Consider the following 20,286-nt stretch of genomic DNA (forward strand, 5'->3'; position numbering starts at 1 on the left):
CAATTAGGTCGTTGATATCTATGTTCTGTCGACAATTAGGTCGTCAAAATCTATGTTCTATGGACAATTAGGGTGTGGAAATCTATGTTCCATAGAACATACACCCGAACGATTTCCTAACACCAGATGAACCCACATAAACCCTAACACAAGAAGAAGTAAACGAAACGAAAGATTCCTTCTCAAACCCAACAAATGTACATACAATACAAGAACCCACCAAATGTAAATACAATACAAGAGAGAATCGCAAATGTAAAGTCAAGTTATTTACCCTCTTTTTCGTCCTTCCTTCTGAATTCAATTCGTTGTCTGAGCTTCGTATTCTCGCCATGTCCACTCGAAGTTAGAGAGATTCGCCGGATGAAATGTACACATTCGCGCAATGAATCGCCAGAAAGTTAGAGAGAGGGATAACAGGGTGTTAGGTTAGAGAGATGGAAGATCGAAGTGTTAGAGAGCGGAATGTTAGTGACGAGGGCAAGCTTGGAATTTATTTAATGAAATATGTTAGTTTTCAAAAGGAGATAGAAAAGAAAACTAACACCTTAAAATATGCTAGTTTTGTAATTGTCCCTAATAAAAATAGTTGAATAGAAATCATGAGTTATTTTCTTAACTACACATTATAATGTTGCCACTCCTAGCGTAAGGTGAAATTGGTTATAATTTATAAAGGTACCCTAACATTTACCCTTAGATTTTGGGTAAGGAGCAATTTTCTCTTTAATGTTTAAAATAGTGCAATTTTATCCCCAACATTTGTAGCCAAGAACAATTTTACTCCTAACGTTGATAATTTGGATCAATTTGAGAAATAATTCATAAAACTATTTTCTTGGTCATGAATCTTATCATCTACACTTCACACGTGCATCATTTTATCAGTAACAAATCACAAACATATGTTGGGATGTGAAAAAAATAAAAAAAATAAAAAATTTACCGAATTTATAAATATTAACCTCCAATTCTATTATTAAATTACAAAAAATATGAAATCTTTTTTTTGAACGAATTGATATGCAATTCGTGCAAAATAAGGAACAAAAATATTTGTGTTTTATAATAGTATTTGAAATTGACCCAAATTATCAATGTTAGGGGTAAAATTATTCTTGGCTACAAATGTTAAAAGTAAAATTGTACCATTTTAAATGTTAGAGATAAAATTGCTTCTAACCCAAAACGTTAGGGGTATTTTTTGCACATTAATCCAATTTATAAAGTGTAATTAATAAATAGATTTTAAATATTAGAGAAAAAAAAGGATAAGGTATCAAAATAGGCCTAAGGTTTTTGGGGAAGTACCAATTTAGGCTCAACGTTCAAAATAGCACATATATAGGCTTAACGTTTACAACATATATCAATTTAGGCTTAACGTTTACAATATAGCACCAATTTAAGCCTCACGTACAAAATAACACCAATATAGGGAGGGATGGCAACGGGTAGGGTACCCACGGGTAATGCCAATCCCAAACCCTTACCCTTTGATTTTTTAATTACCCATACCCGTCCCATTACCCTAACGGGTATACTTTTTGCATCCCATACCCATCCCATTTAATTCGCGGGTACCCGCGGGTACCCTTACTCGTTAAGAATCAATAAATAAAACAAAAATATTACAAATTTAACAAAGTATAATTTTAATAAATCATCTATCTAAAAATTGAACAAATTGAACCTTAAATAATAAGAATAAAATAGGTTAGTAGTATTACTCAATGGTTAAAAAACAAAAGATTGAAGTTCAAATTTCACGTTTTACATCTAAAAAATAATTATATTTATTAATATATAAAAAAATTATGACGGGTAACGGGTACCGGATACCCTAGGGGGTATTCTCATACCCGTCCCATTACCGTAACGGGTAATGGTTTTGATATCATACCTTTTTATACAGGGTACAGGTAGTACCATTAGGGTCAGATAGTGTCGGGTACCTGCGGGTATACTACCGGTTGCCATCCCTAAATATAGGCTTAACGTTTACAAAATAATATGAATTTAAGCTTAACGTTTACAAAATATATACAATTTAAGCTAAACGTCATAATTAAATTAATCATATTATATTCTTTTCCTATTAACTTTATATGTTATCTTTTTATTTAGTTCTACATTTTTTATTTATTATAATATAATTAATTAGTATTCTTGCCCATTAAGATCTTGTATTTTGTTTTTCATCAATGATTCCATTACTACTAAATTTCATTGCTCATGTAATATATGCAAATAAAAGTAATTGAATATCCACAATATTTCGAACACTGATACATGTCAGTGTTCGAAATATTGTGGATAATCAATTACTTTTAGTTTGCATATATTACATGAGCAAATATATGGTTTTAATGGACAAGAATACTAATTAATTATATAATAATAAATAAGAAAATAAAACTAAATAAAAAATAACATATAAAGTTAATAGGAAAAGAATATAATATGGTTAATTTAATTGTGACATTTAGCTTAAATTAGATATATTTTGTAAACGTTAAACTTAAATTCGTATTATTTTGTAAACGTTAAGTCTATACTGGTGCTATTTTGTACGTGAGGCCTAAATTGATGCTATATTGTAAACGTTAAACCTAAATTGATATTATGTTGTAAAATTTTGAACGTTGAGCCTCAATTGGTATTTTTCTAAAAACCTTAGGCCTATTTTAGTACCTTATCAAAAAAATATGAAAACTTGATAAGTTTGACAGATCAAGATCAGCTGTCACTCTGTTCTTATGCCTACAAATTCAAGACCTAATTTAGTTTGTATCGAAAGAAAGAAAGTGTTTTTGAAGGGTGGGTCTTCTCTGCCGCCGTGCGATAACCCACCCCTCCTTCTCGCTGCCGGAGAACAATTAAGCATCTGTGTAAACTTTAATAGATGCGATTGCGATTGCGATTGAGTAGATGATCAACTGATAGTCATGAACCCATACAAAATCATCGGAAATCTCGCTAAATCCGGCCAGCTACTTCTTGGTAAGTAAATCCTTGTACTTCTGCTCTATTGGATTTCATGTTTTAATCGGAGTTCTGTGATCATGGTTGGGTTATTATTTATTTAGCATGGTACTTTATCTCTGGAACCTTTTAACACCCCCAAATTAAGTTTCAATAAAATGCATCAGAAGGCTAACTAACTTACAAGTAGGTGGATTTAAACATTCATTTCAGTCATTTTAATTTTGGGTTCCTAATATAATTTTAAGGTGAAAAAATTTGATTATACGACCCTCTGAATTTTGACGAGTGAATTTATAGATGAGAGGATTATATACATTTTATGTTCATTTATGTCTCCTGCTTAAGTTATCGTTCTTATCGAAAATCAATTTTAGTTGGTATAAATGTAGGACTAGCGGTAGATTTTGAAAATTAAAGCAACCTATTTTAATAAATATATGTATGCACCATTGGCTATTTGATAGTTCAATGTAATGATGACAATGTGGTGGTCGGTTAACTATTTTCATGCTCTGACAAATGAATATTTTGAATTTTACATCAAACCTCAGTTGTCAGAGTGAATATTTACATCAAACATTGATTGTCAAACATTTTTTTAAACTAGTAGCAGTGGAAAATGGCATTAGTTGTTTACAAAAGTGATGCAGAGTTAATTAGGTCTTGTTCTGTTACAAATAAATTGGCAACATTTTGTACCAAATTGGAAAATGCAGATAAATTTTTTGTTGCAAAAAGTTTTAAATAGCAAATTAGAAACCAGTTTTCCAAGATTTGTATTTTACCTTCACTTGGGAAAACAATTTTGTGATGTTTTCCACATCTTTAAAAGGAAAATATGGAAAAAAATAACGGAATTTTCCATGAAATCTCATAATCGTCTTTTTTATTATTTTTCGTTTTTAATTATTTTTACTATGTCATGAAAGTCAGATGATGCAATAATTGGTTGAGAACCCATTAGCAATCTTTTCTTGTTTTAATTTATGAAGATCATATTTTACGATTGGTTTTTTAAGATGTTTTCTTATTTTAATTATAAAATGGCTTGTTTATTATAATATATATCACATTTTTCATAATGTTTTATATATTGAATAAACAGTCTTCTTTACAAAAATGATGCAGAGTTAATGAGGTCTTAATTTACCTTAACTTAGGCCTTGTTTGATAAGCCACTTAATGACTTAAATTAAAATATTAAACACTTATTTAATTTAAGTGTGTTTGATAACAATTATTTCTCTACCACTTAAATTAATAAATTAAGTTAAAAAACACTTATTTTGGTAAGTCAAAATATTTAACTTAACATTTTAAGTTAAACATTATTAACTAATATTTTTTATAATAATTATATGATTCAATATTTTCAGCACTTAAAATTCAGTACTTATTTTTTCAGCACTTAATTTTCAGTTTTATCAAACAGCACCTTAGAAGGTAGAAGTTTACTTAATTTGTTTGTTAGCTTTCACAAAAATGACCTCCTAATTTGGAATTTATATTATATATAAAAATGCAGCTGCAGAAGATAGAAGTAGAGGGATGGAAAGAGAATCAAAGGCGAGTGAAACATTATTTGGGGAGGAGAAAATAAAAGAGATGGTTGGATACACTAGAGGAAGCGATTACGTTGAAGTTAAGTGTGGTTGCACCAGCAAAAGGTACGGAGACACCACTGCAACACTTCAACACTTCGAGTTTATGCCAACCGCCAATTTCTTCTCATCCGTGATTGCAGTTCCGCCTCTCTACGGAGTAATTTGCTAGTTCCTCTTGTCTTTCTATTTCTCTTTCTTGAAATTGAGTGAAAATGCATCATAGTAAAAATTGAATGGATGCAGTTAAAAATGCAACATATTTCACTTGTTTCTCAGTAGTAAGTATAAGTATGATTGTTTGAGCATAGTATATATGCAATGTTTGTCCTCTTTCCTTCTCATAGCTCTTCACTTGATTGAAATCGAATGGATAACTAAATGATGTTTGAATTCTCAGATATATTTTATTATCTTCTCGTTAAAGTACTATTTGATTTTGATAGTTGTTTTTGAGTTGAATAAAATGTCTTGTGTTATTATGGAAGACTTAAGCATAGAAATTACTTGTTGAGGCCAATGTTGCACAGGAATTTTGACTTCAAATCTTTTTAAGTTTCCAAAATGTTTCGGAATTTGAAATTCTCCGAAAACTTGTATGTAATGTTTCGGGTCATGATTCTATAATTTTTTTTTCATGAAATGTTTCGGGTCATGAATCTTCAACCCATGCCCCTTCATTCTCATTCCTATTTGTTCCACATGGTTACTAATAAGGTATTTCTACGAATTTTCATTAACTTGAATAAATTGTTTTGCATATTTTTATCACGTTTTATGGTGATTTTTGGTGAAACAAGTTGCCTGGCAATGGATTTTGAGTGGATTTTTTTTTTTGCAGCTAAGCAAGGATCTCAACCTTGAGCCTAAAAAGATCAATTTCTGGGAAATGAACTTAAGGAATCATCCAAGAGTTGAGGAACTGTGCCAATAGATGCAATGACATTGGTTGAAATGTTCCTAGATTTTCGGTAAATGAGAATAGAATTAGCCCCTGTTCTCATTACATTATATATGCAAGGATTCAATTCAAGAAATTTCTTTCGATTATGCACGGTAAATGGGTGGATCTCTTTCCAACAATTGTTACCAAAGCATGCATAATTCAAGTACTTGAAACTGGAAAATTAGGACACATGAAACTAAAACATTATGTAAAACAAATTTGGTCAGTAATATTCAGCTAATTTCTGGATGATATTACTGATGTGCTGCCATATCTTCAAAGTTCGGCAACTCCTTCAAGTTCGAAACTGAGATGCAACTGAGAAGAGCAAGTGTCTTTTCTATGTTGGCCTTAAAAAATGTATAAACTGTAGCCTTTTCACCGCATAAATACAAGTACCCAAGTGGTTCACATTGAACAGCTATAGATAGCCTAAATTCCTTACAATACAATGCTGAAATAACAGCATATAACCCACAGACCGTAGCCTAGCCTAGCATACTTTGTTCATTTTCTGATATTGATTTGGATAGATTCATCATAGTGAAAAAAATAGAGCATTATCGTGTTTCTTTTTTGATTTTTCTTGGATGACATTGTTTTGTATTGATAAGATATTAATGGGAAGGAAGATTAATACATGAGATTGCAACTGATTCATGTTTTTGATGATTTCAAATGTTATTAGCTGATATTAATCTCTACTTGTTATGTTGGTTTGTCCCCCTGTGCCTACAACTTTTGATTCTCATCTTTCCTTGTGTACTCTTCATATATTTATGGAATATATCATGCTCTGGAAATTTAATTATAGTAAACAGCTCCGTTTTTGAAATTTCGATTTTTTTTCTTCAACTATTCATTTGCTGGCCCTTTTTAAAATATGGCTTCCTTAAGGGTAGTAATTGATTTATTGGATAAATTCATTGGCTCCAAGACCCCTTCCGCCTTAGTTTTAATAACTATGTTCTATTGCTTGCTATATTAAATTCAATTAGAATTAGAGCAGGTAATGGTTATATATTGCGGTATGGAGGTTGATCAGTTTATCGTTATCGTTGAGTATGAACCAATGATCATGCGATTTAGGATTCTTGTGAGATATTAAAAAGTGTTCTAGTTATAAGAATATGAATTCTCAGTGATTGCTATTAATTGTAAAATGGTATATATACAGTATACAGTCCACATTACAGTGAACTACTAATCCCTATAATCTAGGCTAGAATCAAGGAAACTAACTGTGTTGTTGATACAGATAAATGATAAATCAACATATACCCTAATACATCCCGTAGTCGATAGGTTCTGAGGGCGAACATTTGAGACTATTGCGGAAATCATCAAAGAGTGGTGCTGGTAGTCCCTTAGTGAAGATGTCAGCGATTTGATATCGAGAGGGGACGTGAAGAACACGGACTTCTCCCTTATAAGAATATGAATTCTCAGTGATTGCTATTGATTGTAAAATGGTATATATACAGTGAACTACTAATCTCTATAATCTAGGCTAGAATCAAGGAAACTAACTGTGTTGTTGATACAGATAAATGATAAAACAATATATACTCTAATACTAGTTACAATATATGTTTTAATTGTGGTTAGCTGTTATATCTATCATTTTTTGTTTGTTTGTTTACTCTCGTGCTCTTGATTGCATATAGCTCTTGAGCTGATAGAGCATGTGCGGACGGACAATGGGCGAAACTATTAATGAATATAGCTCTGGGCCATGGCATGATGTGGTTATGATATGTATGTGTGTATGTGTTGGAAATGTGCCTTAGTTAATTTATTAGCAGATAATGTTTTATTTAATTATTTGAATTTAGGAGAAGTTATTCAGTTATTGCTTATGTTTAGGAGAAGTTATGGAAGTCATTGTAACTGATGTTTGTAATTCTGTATAAATTTTCTGAAGTTCAATAGAAGTTTAGTGTTGGTTCCAAACTATTTAGGATTGGTTCCAAACTCCTAAATGTTAATTACTACAAAATGGTATCAGAGCAAATTATCTTGAGGGATCTCTGAGAATGGAAGCATGCAGTATCTTCTAATCAGGTTGCTGCACCAGTTTTTTGATGGCCAGAATTAGCAAGCTTAGGATACTTTGAAGGGTCTCTATCATGGCAATGATAGAACAAGAAGAAAATGAGACTCTACAACAGTTTTCTGATAAACGGCGATAAATAAAAAGTTTGGGCATATTCAAAAGAATTGTAGAACCAAGTCTGAAGAAAGTGTCAAGTTGACACATGTTGCTGAAGAAGAAGAAACATTGTTTTGAAATTGGTGAGATGTGCACCAATATGAAGCAAATTGATGAGAAGTGCACCAATATGAAGCATTTGGAGACAAGTGCTCCAATTCTAGAATGGTGATGGAAAAGTACATCATCAAACCAAACTTTGAAACAAGTTGGGTGTTTGTAAATACTAAGGCAAAGAGGAGTTTGTTGGAAATGTGCCTTAGTTAATTTATTAGCAGATAATATTTTATTTAATTATTTGAATTTATGAGAAGTTATTCATGTTTAGGAGAAGTTATGGAAGTCAGTTGTAATTGATGTTTGTAATTCTGTATAAATTTGCTGAAGTTCAATAGAAGTTTAGTGTTGGTTCCAAACTCTTTAGGGTTGGTTCCAAACTCCTAAATGTTAATTACTAGAGTATGAATATATGTCCGTAGATTTAATAGCGTTAAATATGAATATATTACTATATTTAACAAATTTGTACAGTTGAAAACCTTTTGACACGACAATAGCTGCTCTAAGCTAAGAGCTAGACTATGTTCTCTTCGCCTATTGAAAAGAAACCATGACGTCATTCTATTATTTTTGTATTTTGCTGATGTTTTTACCTATGGTCATTTGAGTGCTGACAATTAATTCGATTTATTCATTAAAAAGGAAATAAACTATAAAACAAAAAACACAGATCCAAAAAAAACTGAAAGAACCATAATTAGATCTCATTAACATGGGTGGGATGGGTGGTATCAGAAAGACAGCTTTAGCTAAATTGGTGTGTGAAGAAGCAGTAAAAATGAAATTTTTTTATGTTAGAATATGGGTATGTGTTTCTGAAAAGTTTGATGATCAAAAGATTTTAGGAGAAATGTTGCAGGCTTTGAATGGAACAATGGGGGGCTTAACAAATAGAGATGCAATTCTTGAAGAAATCGAAAAAGCTTTGGGAAGGAGAAAATTTATTCTTGTTCTTGATTATGTTTGGGATGAATCTTGTCATTTACTCTTTACACATGCGTCATTTTATCTGTCACAAACGTATGTTGGGATGTGAAAAAATAAAAAAAATATACTGTCTTTTGTACGAATTAGACAAAAAAATTCAAAAAATTAACAGAATTTATAAATATTAATCTCTTTTTTTTTTTGGTAGAAAAGGAAAAGAAAAATGAATAACAACAAACTACCCAGGAATTAGCCTAGGGAAGCTAACCCCAATCCTATCTTCTAAGAGAAGATGAGAGATGAAACTAGGGGAAACAGGAAGGGTAGTAACGCCTAACGTCCCTTCATGGCCCGCCGCCGCCAAGCGATCAGCAACACGATTCTGCTCTCTAAAAATGTGTCTGAACTCTACGAACTCAAAGGAGGAGCAAAGCCTTATAATAGCTTTGATGAGGTTGCGACTGATAAGACCAATAGAATGATTCTCAGAAATCATTTTGATTGCTTCCAAATTATCAGACTCCACAGAGAGCCTCTTAACACCCAGCCTTTTAGCAAGATTGATTCCAGTAAGAATAGCCCAGAGCTCCGCAGAAAAGGAAGAACCTAACCCTAAATTCTGGGAGAACCCAGAAAGCCAGACGCCCCCTACATCTCTAAGCACACCTCCAGCCGCAATCTTACCGTTACTGAGGCAGGAACCATTAGTATTCAGCTTCACAACCCCCTCTCTTGGCCTGCTCCATCCCACGAGATGGACATCACAACACTGAGAGGCTCTGGCAAGGGACTCTCCTTTGAAACTATCGATAATAGAGAAAAGTTTTTTCGAGAAGAAATCAGCTAAGTTTGTCATAAAAACAGTTTTATCTCCAAAAATCTCCTCGTTTCTCCATTTCCAAACTTGGTGACAGATAATAGCAAAGAAAATGTCACCATGCTCCATGTATGGAAGCAAGTTTCCTCTAACACCATCAGAGAACCAGTCGACCTCAGAATGTGCCATGAAGGAAGAGAAAATATGGTGTGGGAGAATTTTCCTCCAAACCTCTTTACTATTAGAGCAATCTCTAAGAGCATGGCACAAAGTCTCAACATGGCCTCTGCATCTACTGCAAGCTCCAGAATCAGCCAAGTGCCTTCTGTGCCTATCCGAATTAGTAAGAAGCCTGTCCTTAACGCCCAGCCACAGGAAACTCCTAATACGGAAAGGAACTTTAAGGGTCCAAATCGACTTCGATCTAAAGAGAGAGAAAGCTTCAAAGGCCGATTTGCAAGAATAAACTCCATTGTTAGTCAGCGCCCAACAGTGCCTATCCAAGTCTTCCTCTTGATTACTCACCTTCACTCCCCGCATTCTAAGGAGAGTCTCAAGGCTAAAGAAAGTATCAAACTTTGACCAGATCCAGTCCCCTTCCGAGTCAACCATCTCTAATTCTACTATTAAATTACAAAAAACATGAAATCATTTTTTAGAACGAATTGATATGCAATTTGTGTAAAATAAGCAACAAAAATATTTGCGTTTTATAATAGTGTTTGAAATTGACCCAAATTATCAACCTTAGGAATAAAATTGTTCTTAGCTATAAATATTGTAGGTAAAATTGTACTATTTTAAATGTTAAGGGTTAGGGATATTTTTACACCATAGAAAATGAGGAGAAACATAAAAGACGCATAAGACGAATAAGACGAAATAGTAGCTAAAGTATGCGTTTAACTTCATTTGATGCCACTTATAAATTTGCAATGGATTTCCTTCCTAATATGTCTAATCTGCAATTTATTTCTTTTGTAATATGCTACTTAAATAATCTGCAGTTTTCCTCCTCCTCAGGTACTATTATCTGAAATTGCTAGAATCTTTTTTAAATTTCTGAAAGTTGTTGTTTGGCTCTTTTGTGGGAAATTGCAGGCGTGTTAAAGAATTATAGTATTCTCGAACTATGAAATGATATTGAGTGCGTCTAAATAACTTCTAATTATCAAACGATTGTATGGAATAAAGAAACCGTAAAATTCAAAAGGTTCGATTATCAAAACGATACCGACCTTACAGAAAATGGTTGAACAACAAATAAAATAAAAATGTAGTGAAAGCTTGAATGAACTTTGCACTTGAAAATTAAATCTAATGGAACAATCGAGAATTGTAAAAATGCTGAAGTCGAGAGATAATTTGCTAGAGTTTTGGGTAGTTGTGTTGAGTTGTTGATTTGGTTGTTGTCATCATGATTCCTTCCTTTAATAGATGTTGGAGGTAACTTCTGCTTGCTTCCACTTATCTACGTTCTCCACCATATTGAGTAACCTCCACTTTGACTTCCACGATGGATTGATATGTATACTTTCTGATTTTTTCTGCTTTTCAATTGGCTCATAAAAAACATGTTAAAATATTAACTAGCTCTTGGTTCTCCTAAGTTTACTTCAAGTTTCCCCTGATGTCCACTATAGGAAGTTGGTTTCCCACGAAGTACACTATACACTATGATTTCCCCTAAGTTACACCATGGTTTCCCCTAAGGTACACTACATAGGAATTTGGTTTCCCCTGAGGTACACTGTATAGGAAGTTGGTACACTATTTTAGATGTTTCCCCTGAGTGAAACTGAGGTTCACTCTAGGAAATCCTAAGTGAATGGAAAATATGAAAAGTTTTCCGAAATGAAAAGTTTCCTAAAGAGGCCTTTTAAGAAAAAGTTTCCTAAAAAAAAAGTTTATCCCATGAAAAGAGTGAATCAGGGCATGCAATAAAAAAAAAATTATTTTTGGTGCAAACAGTTGTACATTTATGTGTCATATTCTGTACTATTCAAGCTTTAGGAACTAAAAGTTGCACCTTTCTAAAGGAGCATTATTTCTGAACTTTTTGGGAGGTCCGGTGCACTAAGCGTCCCTGCTAAGCGAGGGTCCGGAGAAGTAGGGGTGTGCATACCGAACCGAACCGATTGAATTCGGTTTTTCAGTTTGGTTTTTTTGATACTTCTTTTCGACGTCTGTTTTATTTTTTAGTGTATTTCGGTATTCGGTTCGGTTCGATAAAAAAAAAATATAAAAAAGTCTCGAACTAAACTAACAAAATAGATGCTCAACTACCTGCACTTCATTCATAATTCCTTTGATGCCACTTATAAATTTGCATTGTATCTCATTTGTTAGCCCTTCTTAATATGAACTAAGCGAACTTCTGAAATGGGTTTGTTCAATCATTTTAAGCTTATGTAATGTTGTTAATTAGCTCAAGCATTGAAAAAACTAATTACCAATATTCTGATTCAGATTTGAGCAATTTTCTGCACTTCAGATCTGAGTCTGCCCCTCAGGTACTATTTTCTCTTCACAATCTCAAGATGTTGTCTGTAATCTTTTTATTTTTTATTTTTTAAGTTGGACATTTCTTTGTCATCAGATTCCATTTTGCTCAAGATTGAGGAACTGAAAGTTATTTTGTTCAAGCATTGGATGCATGAGGTTGTTTCCAGCATTGAGATCATTGTTTATGAGCCAGATGGAGAATTTGACAGAATGGAGCTCTCCATCGGATGCCAATAAGGCTGTTGTGTTTCGTTGTCTCGAAAATTTGTCCATTCAATCTTGTCCTAAATTGACAGGTTTTCCAATGAATGAACTGTCTGAACTTTTAAAGCTAGAAAGCAGAGGAACTACGGGTCTTAAGTGACAGGCAGCAGTCCTTTGGCTTTCTTACAAGTCTATCAATTGCTGGATGTTCAAAACTAACTTATCTTCGAAATTGGCTTCTATCTGACATTTGTTTCATGGAATTGAGTGTGAGAAGACGTGAATGGCTGACGTTTATTCCAGATGATTTAACTTCCTTAGAGATATATTGTTGTAAAAGATTGAGATATATATATCATTCCTATTTATTATGGAATCGAATGGGATATAGTAATTTCACTTGTTTGCAATGAAGTGTTAAATATGACCAACGAATGTAAAGCTCGTATCAATCTAGCTATGGATTCATGAGTCATGTCCTTGACCAAAAGATTACAGTAGTTGGACCGCCGTAATAGGTGTTTATGGTGGTCGGACAAGATTTGGAAAATAAAATATTCCTGCACCTTGCCATATTTAAAAAAAGAAGACACTTATTTGGTTTATCCCATATGCATACCTCCTGTCCACGGAGCATTCAAAACTCATCGTCAACACGGAGTATTCGAAAATCATCATCAACTTCTTAAAAACGATGGTGCGGCATGAACATTATGGATATATACATATACAGTTGTCTACATGGTGCGTCATGAATATATACATATATAGTTGTCAACAATGGTGCGTCATGAATATAAATATATAGTTGTGGCAAATAACGAGCAATCAAAAGTATAGATAGAAGTGTCCTAAATTCAACATCATTGCAAAATAGCTATGTAATAAGACATAAGAAGTCATTATTATCATCAACATATATCATTAATACAAAATTAATTGCAGCTGAAGTTATCATTAATACAAGGAAAGATGAAATCATCAAAAACATGAATCAGCTGCAATCTCTCGTATCTGATCAATACAAAACATGAATCTCTCCAAATCAATATCGGAAATGGGGGAATTTAGGCTCCATTATTATATTGTAAGGAAATGGGGCAATTTAGGCTATCTATAGCTGTTTTCATGGTTTCATTCCTTAGGCTTTCATTAGGTAGACGATGACGACCAACTACCAAGTCCATAGAATGTCCAACTTCTACCAGTTCAATGCGAACCAGATAGGTACTACTGTACCAGTCCGTATTGCATAGTGACTGGGTTAAATATTGCCCGGTCACACTGAATATAGCCAAGAAAGCAATTGAAGCAAAGAGAACACCAATGACTGTTACCGAATTCGTGGTACTTTGGACAGCGTCCCTGTGATTTTTCCTTACTTCTTTCGCTATACTAGAAACTCTTCTATTAGTTTCTGAGTGGAGCTCGTGCTTTATGTTGCTTACTTCATTCAGTCTGCAAGACCTTTCTTGACTTTGAATGCTGACTCTCCATGTTGGAGTTTATCTGCCAGATCCATTGCAGTCTCCTTGATTATTGATGGCGTTGACATCTATGGATGTATAGCACATCAAAACGTTCACTCACCGTGTTTATTTTGCATAATGTTCCAGTTTCATGTGTCCTAATTTTCCAGTTTCAAGTACATGAATTATCCATACTTTGGTAACAATTGTTGGAAAATTTCACCGAATTGAATCCTTGCATATATAATGTAATGAGAACTAGGGCTAATTCTCACTTACTCACCGAATCTAGGAACATTTCAACCAATGTCATTGCATTTATTGGCACGGTTCTCTAGATGATTCCATAAATTCATCTCCCATTAGGCTCAAGGTTTAGATCATTGCTTAACTGCAAAAATATCCATTCAAAATCAATTGTCAAGCAACTTGTTTCACCAAAAATCACCATAAAATGTGATAAATAATATGCAAAACATTTGTTCAAGTTATTGAAAATTCGTAGAAATACCTTATTAGTAACAATGTTGAAGAAATAGGAATGAGAATGAAGGGGGCATGGGTTAAAGAATAATGACCCGAAATATTTCATGCAAGTTTTCAGAGAATTTCGATTTCCGAAACATTTTGGAAACTCGAAACACTTTGAAATCAAAATTCTTATGCAACGTTGGTGTCAACTAGTGATAATTTTTATGCTTTAGTCTTCCATAATAATAAAACATTTTATTCAACTCAAAAACAACTATTAAAATCAAATAGTACTTTAACGAAAAAACAATGAATATAGAAAATGTCATACCCATATCTATAGAAAATGTAGAACTCAAATTGAAACTTGTTGGACTGAATTTGAATTCACTTGGGATCCCTACAAGGACAAGAATCCCAGCAGCTTTCAAAAGTGACAAGTATTGATAAAATGGGCGATCACCAGATGATGTGTCCACTATGAAATCAAACGATTTTGAAATAGCCTGCGTATACATAAACGATTGTTTAATATTTTTCTATCTTGCATGCCAACAAGAAAAAAAGAAGTGCAATTGTACCTTCATCTGTTCTTGATCGGATGAGAGAACAAAATTGTCCGCCCCAAGCAAACCAATGGCTTCCTCTTTCTTGGACATGCTTGTGCTAATAATAGTAACCTTGAGTCCGAAGGCCTTCCCGAACTTCACTGCCATGTGACCAAGACCACCTATTCCTATCACTCCTAGAGATTTACCTGGTTGATTCATCCCATGTCTCATCATTGGATTGTACAAAGCAATGGTGCTGCTGAGGCCATAGGATAACCCTCTAGTATCTTAAAGCAGAACCTGCAGTTTTAATCGTCATCACCAGCGTAATAACATCTGACTCGATTTCCTAAGTATCAGCAAAGAAATTATCGAATAGTTAGTTTACCTTTCATGGACAACAATGAAGCTAGAATATCCTCCTTTTGTTATTGTTCCATCCATATCAATGGCATTAAAGGTCAGAACTGACACTTTTATGCAATTATATTCTTCCCTATCATTACAATACTCACAATCTCCACATGAGCTAACATACATGCCTACTCCAACATGGTCACCAACCTTGAAGTGGCTAACATTTGAACCAACTTCTTGTACGATTCCAACAATTTCATGCCTGCAAATGCCAAATCATGAATTCCTTAATTCATGGAGATGAGAATTTTGTGAAATCATAGAAGTATGTTACCCACCCTGGCACCATGGGATACTTTGAATTTTCGTGCATATTCCTACTCCAAATAACATCAGCATAGCATATTCCACAATGTGTAATTTTCAGTGAAACATCATCCCCACCAACAGACCTAAGCAAGTAACATTCAGAAAAAGACACTGTTTTAGCATTCTAAAAACATCTTAGGGAGTGCCAAGGAAGATGCATCAAACATATATATATATTAAACTTATAAGGTGATAAAATTCCAGATGGATCTCTAGCCTTATGATGCATTTTATTAAAACTTAATTTGGGGGGTTTAAAGATTTCTGATGCTAAATAATAACCTAACCTAGGTTCTCTTCTTTAATTTCCAATTTGACATATCCAAATTACTTTCTGATGCAATATAAGAATTCCGATTAAATCATAAAGCCAATAAAGCAAAAGTACAAAGAATTACTTACCCAGAAGTAGCTTCCGGGATGCACCAAAATTCCGAATGATTTTGTATGGGTTCATGACTATCAGTTGATGATCGACTTAATCGCAATCGCATCCTATCAAAGTTCACACAGATGCTTCGTTGTTCTCCAGCCGCGAGAAGAAAGGGTGGGTTATCGCACGGCGGCGGAGAAGACCCACCCCTCAAAAGCTCTTTCTTTCTTTGGATACAAACTAAATTAGGTCTTGAATTTGTAGGGGTAAGAACAGAGTGACACCTCATCTTGATCTGTCAAACTTATCCGATTCTCTTTTTTTTCTTTTTTCTTTTTTTTTCTTTTTATTTCTCTGATATTTAAAATCTGTTAATTACATTTTATAAAGTGGATTGCCCATTTTATTTTTTAAACTCAAAAACTGAAATTCTCTTAAATTTCTTCGAAATTCAAAAACCTGAACAACATTCATGGGACTTAAATACGATAAAAGAAAAAGACTAATAATTCCCCGGATAAATATTTTTATTTGAAAATCAAATCGAAAATACGAATTTCATCTCCGGATTCGGGAAAAAAAATTCATCCAAAATGTACTGAACGGATGATTAACACCATTTCGCCTAGGTAGAAACAGGCGGATCACCCGTTTCTTCCTAGGTGGAAATGGGTGACAATCATCCATTTCCACCTAGGAAGAAACGGGTGATCCACCCGTTTCTGCCTATCCGTTTCTACCTAGGCGAAATGGTGTGAATCACCCGTTTAGCACATTTTCGATGAATTTTATATATATATTGATTAAATCGGTTAGTTTTTGCAGACGAATTTCAATGAGTGTAAATAGGAACGGTGGTTATTCGATTTTCTCGACATTTTTAGGTCCATTTTTCATACATCTCAAAAAGAAAATAGGATTTTATTGCCATTTTATATGTAGGATCCATCATTGTGATCCGTATCCAAGTTTGGATACCATCTAGAATTGGATACAACACTTTCTTTATTTTCTAATGGTTAAATACACATTTTATATTTTGTATATTTGCAGATTAATCCTTCTCATAAACCACTAAGAGCAACTCTAATTATTGGAGGATTACACACCCTCCAACCATTCCACCTCACCCATTTCTAACAACTTTCTCTTTAAAACAACGCTATGAAAAATCATCTCTAGTGGTTAGTCACGGTCACAACTATTTAATGGGTCTCACATGTTATAAATTTTTTTATTTTCTTTATTTTTATTCAGTTAATATTTTTTGTATTTAGAAAATAGTTGATTAAAAAATAAATACTAATTAAATAAAAAAATATTGATTATTAGTTTATTACTAATTAAATAAATATTAATGATACTTTAATCCATGTATTAGAAAAATTGCAATCCAAAAACCAATTGAGGTATCATTAATATTTATCCAATTAAATTGAGGTATCATGAAAAAAAATTGAGATATAATATAAAAAATAGTAAATTATTTACATTTTTACATCAAAATTTATTATTTTGTCTGTTTATATATTTATTTGTAATTAATTGAGATATGAAATAAAAAAAATAAAAAATTGTAGTTCGAAAGGCAATTGAGATGTGGTCCAACAAACCTTCGTATAATGGAATTCAGACGCGCCTTAAATGGCTTCTCCACTCACGCAACCTCTTATTAATGTCTTTTTCCCCAAAAGTGAATCACACACACTCCCAATGGAGTGTCTTCTACTTAAACCAAGATGAAGCCAAGCAAGTCGTTAGGATTGGCGACTCGCTAGAGTTCAGAGACTTCAAATGGATATCCTCTGGTGGTTAGCAGGTCTTTTACAATTTTCAGAAATTGCAAATTGGTCCCTGCCAATGACCACTAGAGATGCTCTAAATTTGCTCTAATGATGTTTTCAATTGATCCAAGTAAATTGATCTTAATTGTCAATATTAATGGTAAAATTACAGCATTTTAGGCCATAAATAAAATTGCTCATAGTTATTAATATTGTGGATATTTTTCTGATGGTTCCTGCCTCAGTAACGGTAAGATTGCGGCTGGAGGTGTGCTTAGAGATGTAGGGGGCGTCTGGCTTTCTGGGTTCTCCCAGAATTTAGGGTTGGGTTCTTCCTTTTCTGCGGAGCTCTGGGCTATTCTTACTGGAATCAATCTTGCTAAAAGGCTGGGTGTTAAGAGGCTCTCTGTGGAGTCTGATAATTTGGAAGCAATCAAAATGATTTCTGAGAATCATTCTATGGGTCTTAACAGTCGCAACCTCATCAAAGCTATTATAAGGCTTTGCTCCTCCTTTGAGTTCGTAGAGTTCAGACACATTTTTAGAGAGCAGAATCGTGTTGCTGATCGCTTGGCGGCGGCGGGCCATGAAGGGACGTTAGGCGTTACTACCCTTCCTGTTTCCCCTAGTTTCATCTCTCATCTTCTCTTAGAAGATAGGATTGGGGTTAGCTTCCCTAGGCTAATTCCTGGGTAGTTTGTTGTTTTTCGTTTTTCTTTTCATTTTCTACCAAAAAAAAAAAAAAAAAATATTGTGGATATTTTTATACATATCCTTTTATTAATTGCAACGTTTAAAGTTTCATTAATCAAAATAAAAATTAGATTAAAAACATGTAATAGAAATTTGTTCTCATATGATGAATTTTTTTTATAACATTATTGATCAAATTTAAGTCAATAATTATTATGAAAAGAGTGCTAAAAAGCATTAGTTATTTTTCTTAATTTTTTTTAGTAGGCAAAAGTTTAGGTAAGGGTAGGTCTACCCACTCCCAAGGTCAGGGTAAACCACAGACCTCGATGAGGGTTTACACTGGAATTTATTTTTCTTAAATTTTATTGAATATAAAGTTCGATGTTTTAGAGCTAAAAATACTGCTCATTAATATTATATTTCCTTGTAAGAATGTGAGAAATCTAATCAATAAATTAAGTAAGACGTTTTTTCCCTCTAGTATAATATATCTCCATAAATTATGATTAATTAATATAAATAAATAAATTTTTTTTATTAAAGGAAGAGGAGGAATATCAAGGAGCCGAGACATCCCAACTAGATTGACACCCCTCGGTTGCCACGAGACACGAACTCAAAATATATAAATAGGAGAAAAACTACAAAGTAGTCCAAAATTATCGTACGTCCTATACAATTATCAATAATAAAAGAATTAAGAACCGACAGATGAGAATCCCACCAGCATGTTGAAGTGTTATTTCGTCCCAAATTAGCCAGGAAATCGACAGCCATATTGCCTTTCCAGAAGACGTGCGAAACCACGAAGTTCATTGTGTCCAGAAGCGAGATGCTCCGCTGCCACTAAACTCTTTGTTGCCATGGGATCAGTCCAGGATATGATTTTAGCAGGGAGACTACGTAAGATGAATCACTTTTTAACTAGAGGGACTTCCAGCCGTGAGAATGAGCAAGGTGGATGGCTTGTAAGGCTGTTTCCAATTCAGCGAGGTGAGCATGTGCGTAGGACGAAGGGAAAGCGGAGGACCCGATGGAGATGCCTCTGTCATTTCTAATGATGCCCCCGCCTCCACCTGACCCTGCAATAACAGATGCATCTGTGTTCACCTTTGTCCAAAACAGAGGGGGGGTGCTGCCATCGAACCAGAATCATCCGTGGAGCGTGTCGTAGTCTCGGGTGTAAGCGCAAACTGTGTAGAATTCCAAGTTCCGTTGTGGAGTTCCACACTGAACCTTTCACAACAACATCAGCTCTTCTAATTTGCGCCCACTAAAAGACGCAATGACTTATGAATAAATGGCGTGATATTTTCAAATAGACTGTCATTCCTAGCCATCCATATAACCCAGACTCCATGTATCACGACGGTAATTCATAGCTCGAATTTGTGAACTGAATCTTTGTGTTATCACTCTCTGCATAAATTCTTGAAAATTAGTGCAGAAATCTATCCTTCGACCAAATAACATGCTAATACTCATCCAAATTTGCCTAGCAAACGGACAATCTAGGAGCAAATGTTGCAGGGACTCGTTGTTACAAAGGCACATGCAGCACCGAGACACGATTGGTATGCCTTTTAGTCTCAGTTGGTCCTGAGTCGTTAGATAGCCAAATAAATCAAAATCTTAAACCAACATTGGACTAACAAATATGGAATTATCTTAAGATAAATCAATGTGAAATTACGTGAAATGCATGAAATATAATATTTTTCTTTTTTTATTAATTGCACGAAATTCGTAGTTCATATTCGTATTGCTGTGACTGCTGTTGGCATAGACCACTACACGGTTCAGTTTCGTGTTGTTCTGATATGGTGTTGTTTTCCTCGGGAAATCGAACTGGAATGGGGGCAATTGTGTGTAACTCCACTGGTACGTTCTTTCATACCAGAACTGATTCTGTAAATTTTCAAATGGATATTAAGGAAGGGGAGGCCTTTGCGTTGC

At 33.9% G+C, this 20,286-nt stretch overlaps 1 protein-coding gene and 1 pseudogene across 1 annotated transcript; one reads left to right on the forward strand and one right to left on the reverse strand.

Annotated features, from left to right (window-relative positions):
• Positions 1-2,798: 2,798 nt before the first annotated feature.
• Positions 2,799-6,167, forward strand: LOC136234019 (uncharacterized). Its single transcript, XM_066023774.1, has 3 exons — positions 2,799-3,003; positions 4,514-4,749; positions 5,431-6,167. The coding sequence occupies exons 1-3, from the start codon at positions 2,949-2,951 to the stop codon at positions 5,521-5,523; spliced, it is 384 nt and encodes a 127-aa protein (XP_065879846.1). The 5' UTR covers positions 2,799-2,948; the 3' UTR covers positions 5,524-6,167.
• A 6,967-nt stretch (positions 6,168-13,134) lies between these two features.
• LOC136233047 (probable cinnamyl alcohol dehydrogenase 1) lies at positions 13,135-16,074 on the reverse strand (annotated as a pseudogene).
• Between the last annotated feature and the right edge of the window lie 4,212 nt (positions 16,075-20,286).

The sequence above is a fragment of the Euphorbia lathyris genome, chromosome 6, assembly GCF_963576675.1.
Source record: "Euphorbia lathyris chromosome 6, ddEupLath1.1, whole genome shotgun sequence".
In the NCBI taxonomy this organism is placed as follows: Eukaryota; Viridiplantae; Streptophyta; class Magnoliopsida; order Malpighiales; family Euphorbiaceae; genus Euphorbia; species Euphorbia lathyris.

Excerpts from the sequence above, each read along its gene's own strand:
- LOC136234019 (XM_066023774.1), top strand. The coding sequence starts at position 2,949 with ATGAACCCATACAAAATCATCGGAAATCTCGCTAAATCCGGCCAGCTA. Across the intron at positions 3,004-4,513 it reads ATCCGGCCAGCTACTTCTTG|CTGCAGAAGATAGAAGTAGA; the intron begins GTAAGTAAATCC and ends ATAAAAATGCAG. Across the intron at positions 4,750-5,430 it reads CAGTTCCGCCTCTCTACGGA|CTAAGCAAGGATCTCAACCT; the intron begins GTAATTTGCTAG and ends TTTTTTTTGCAG.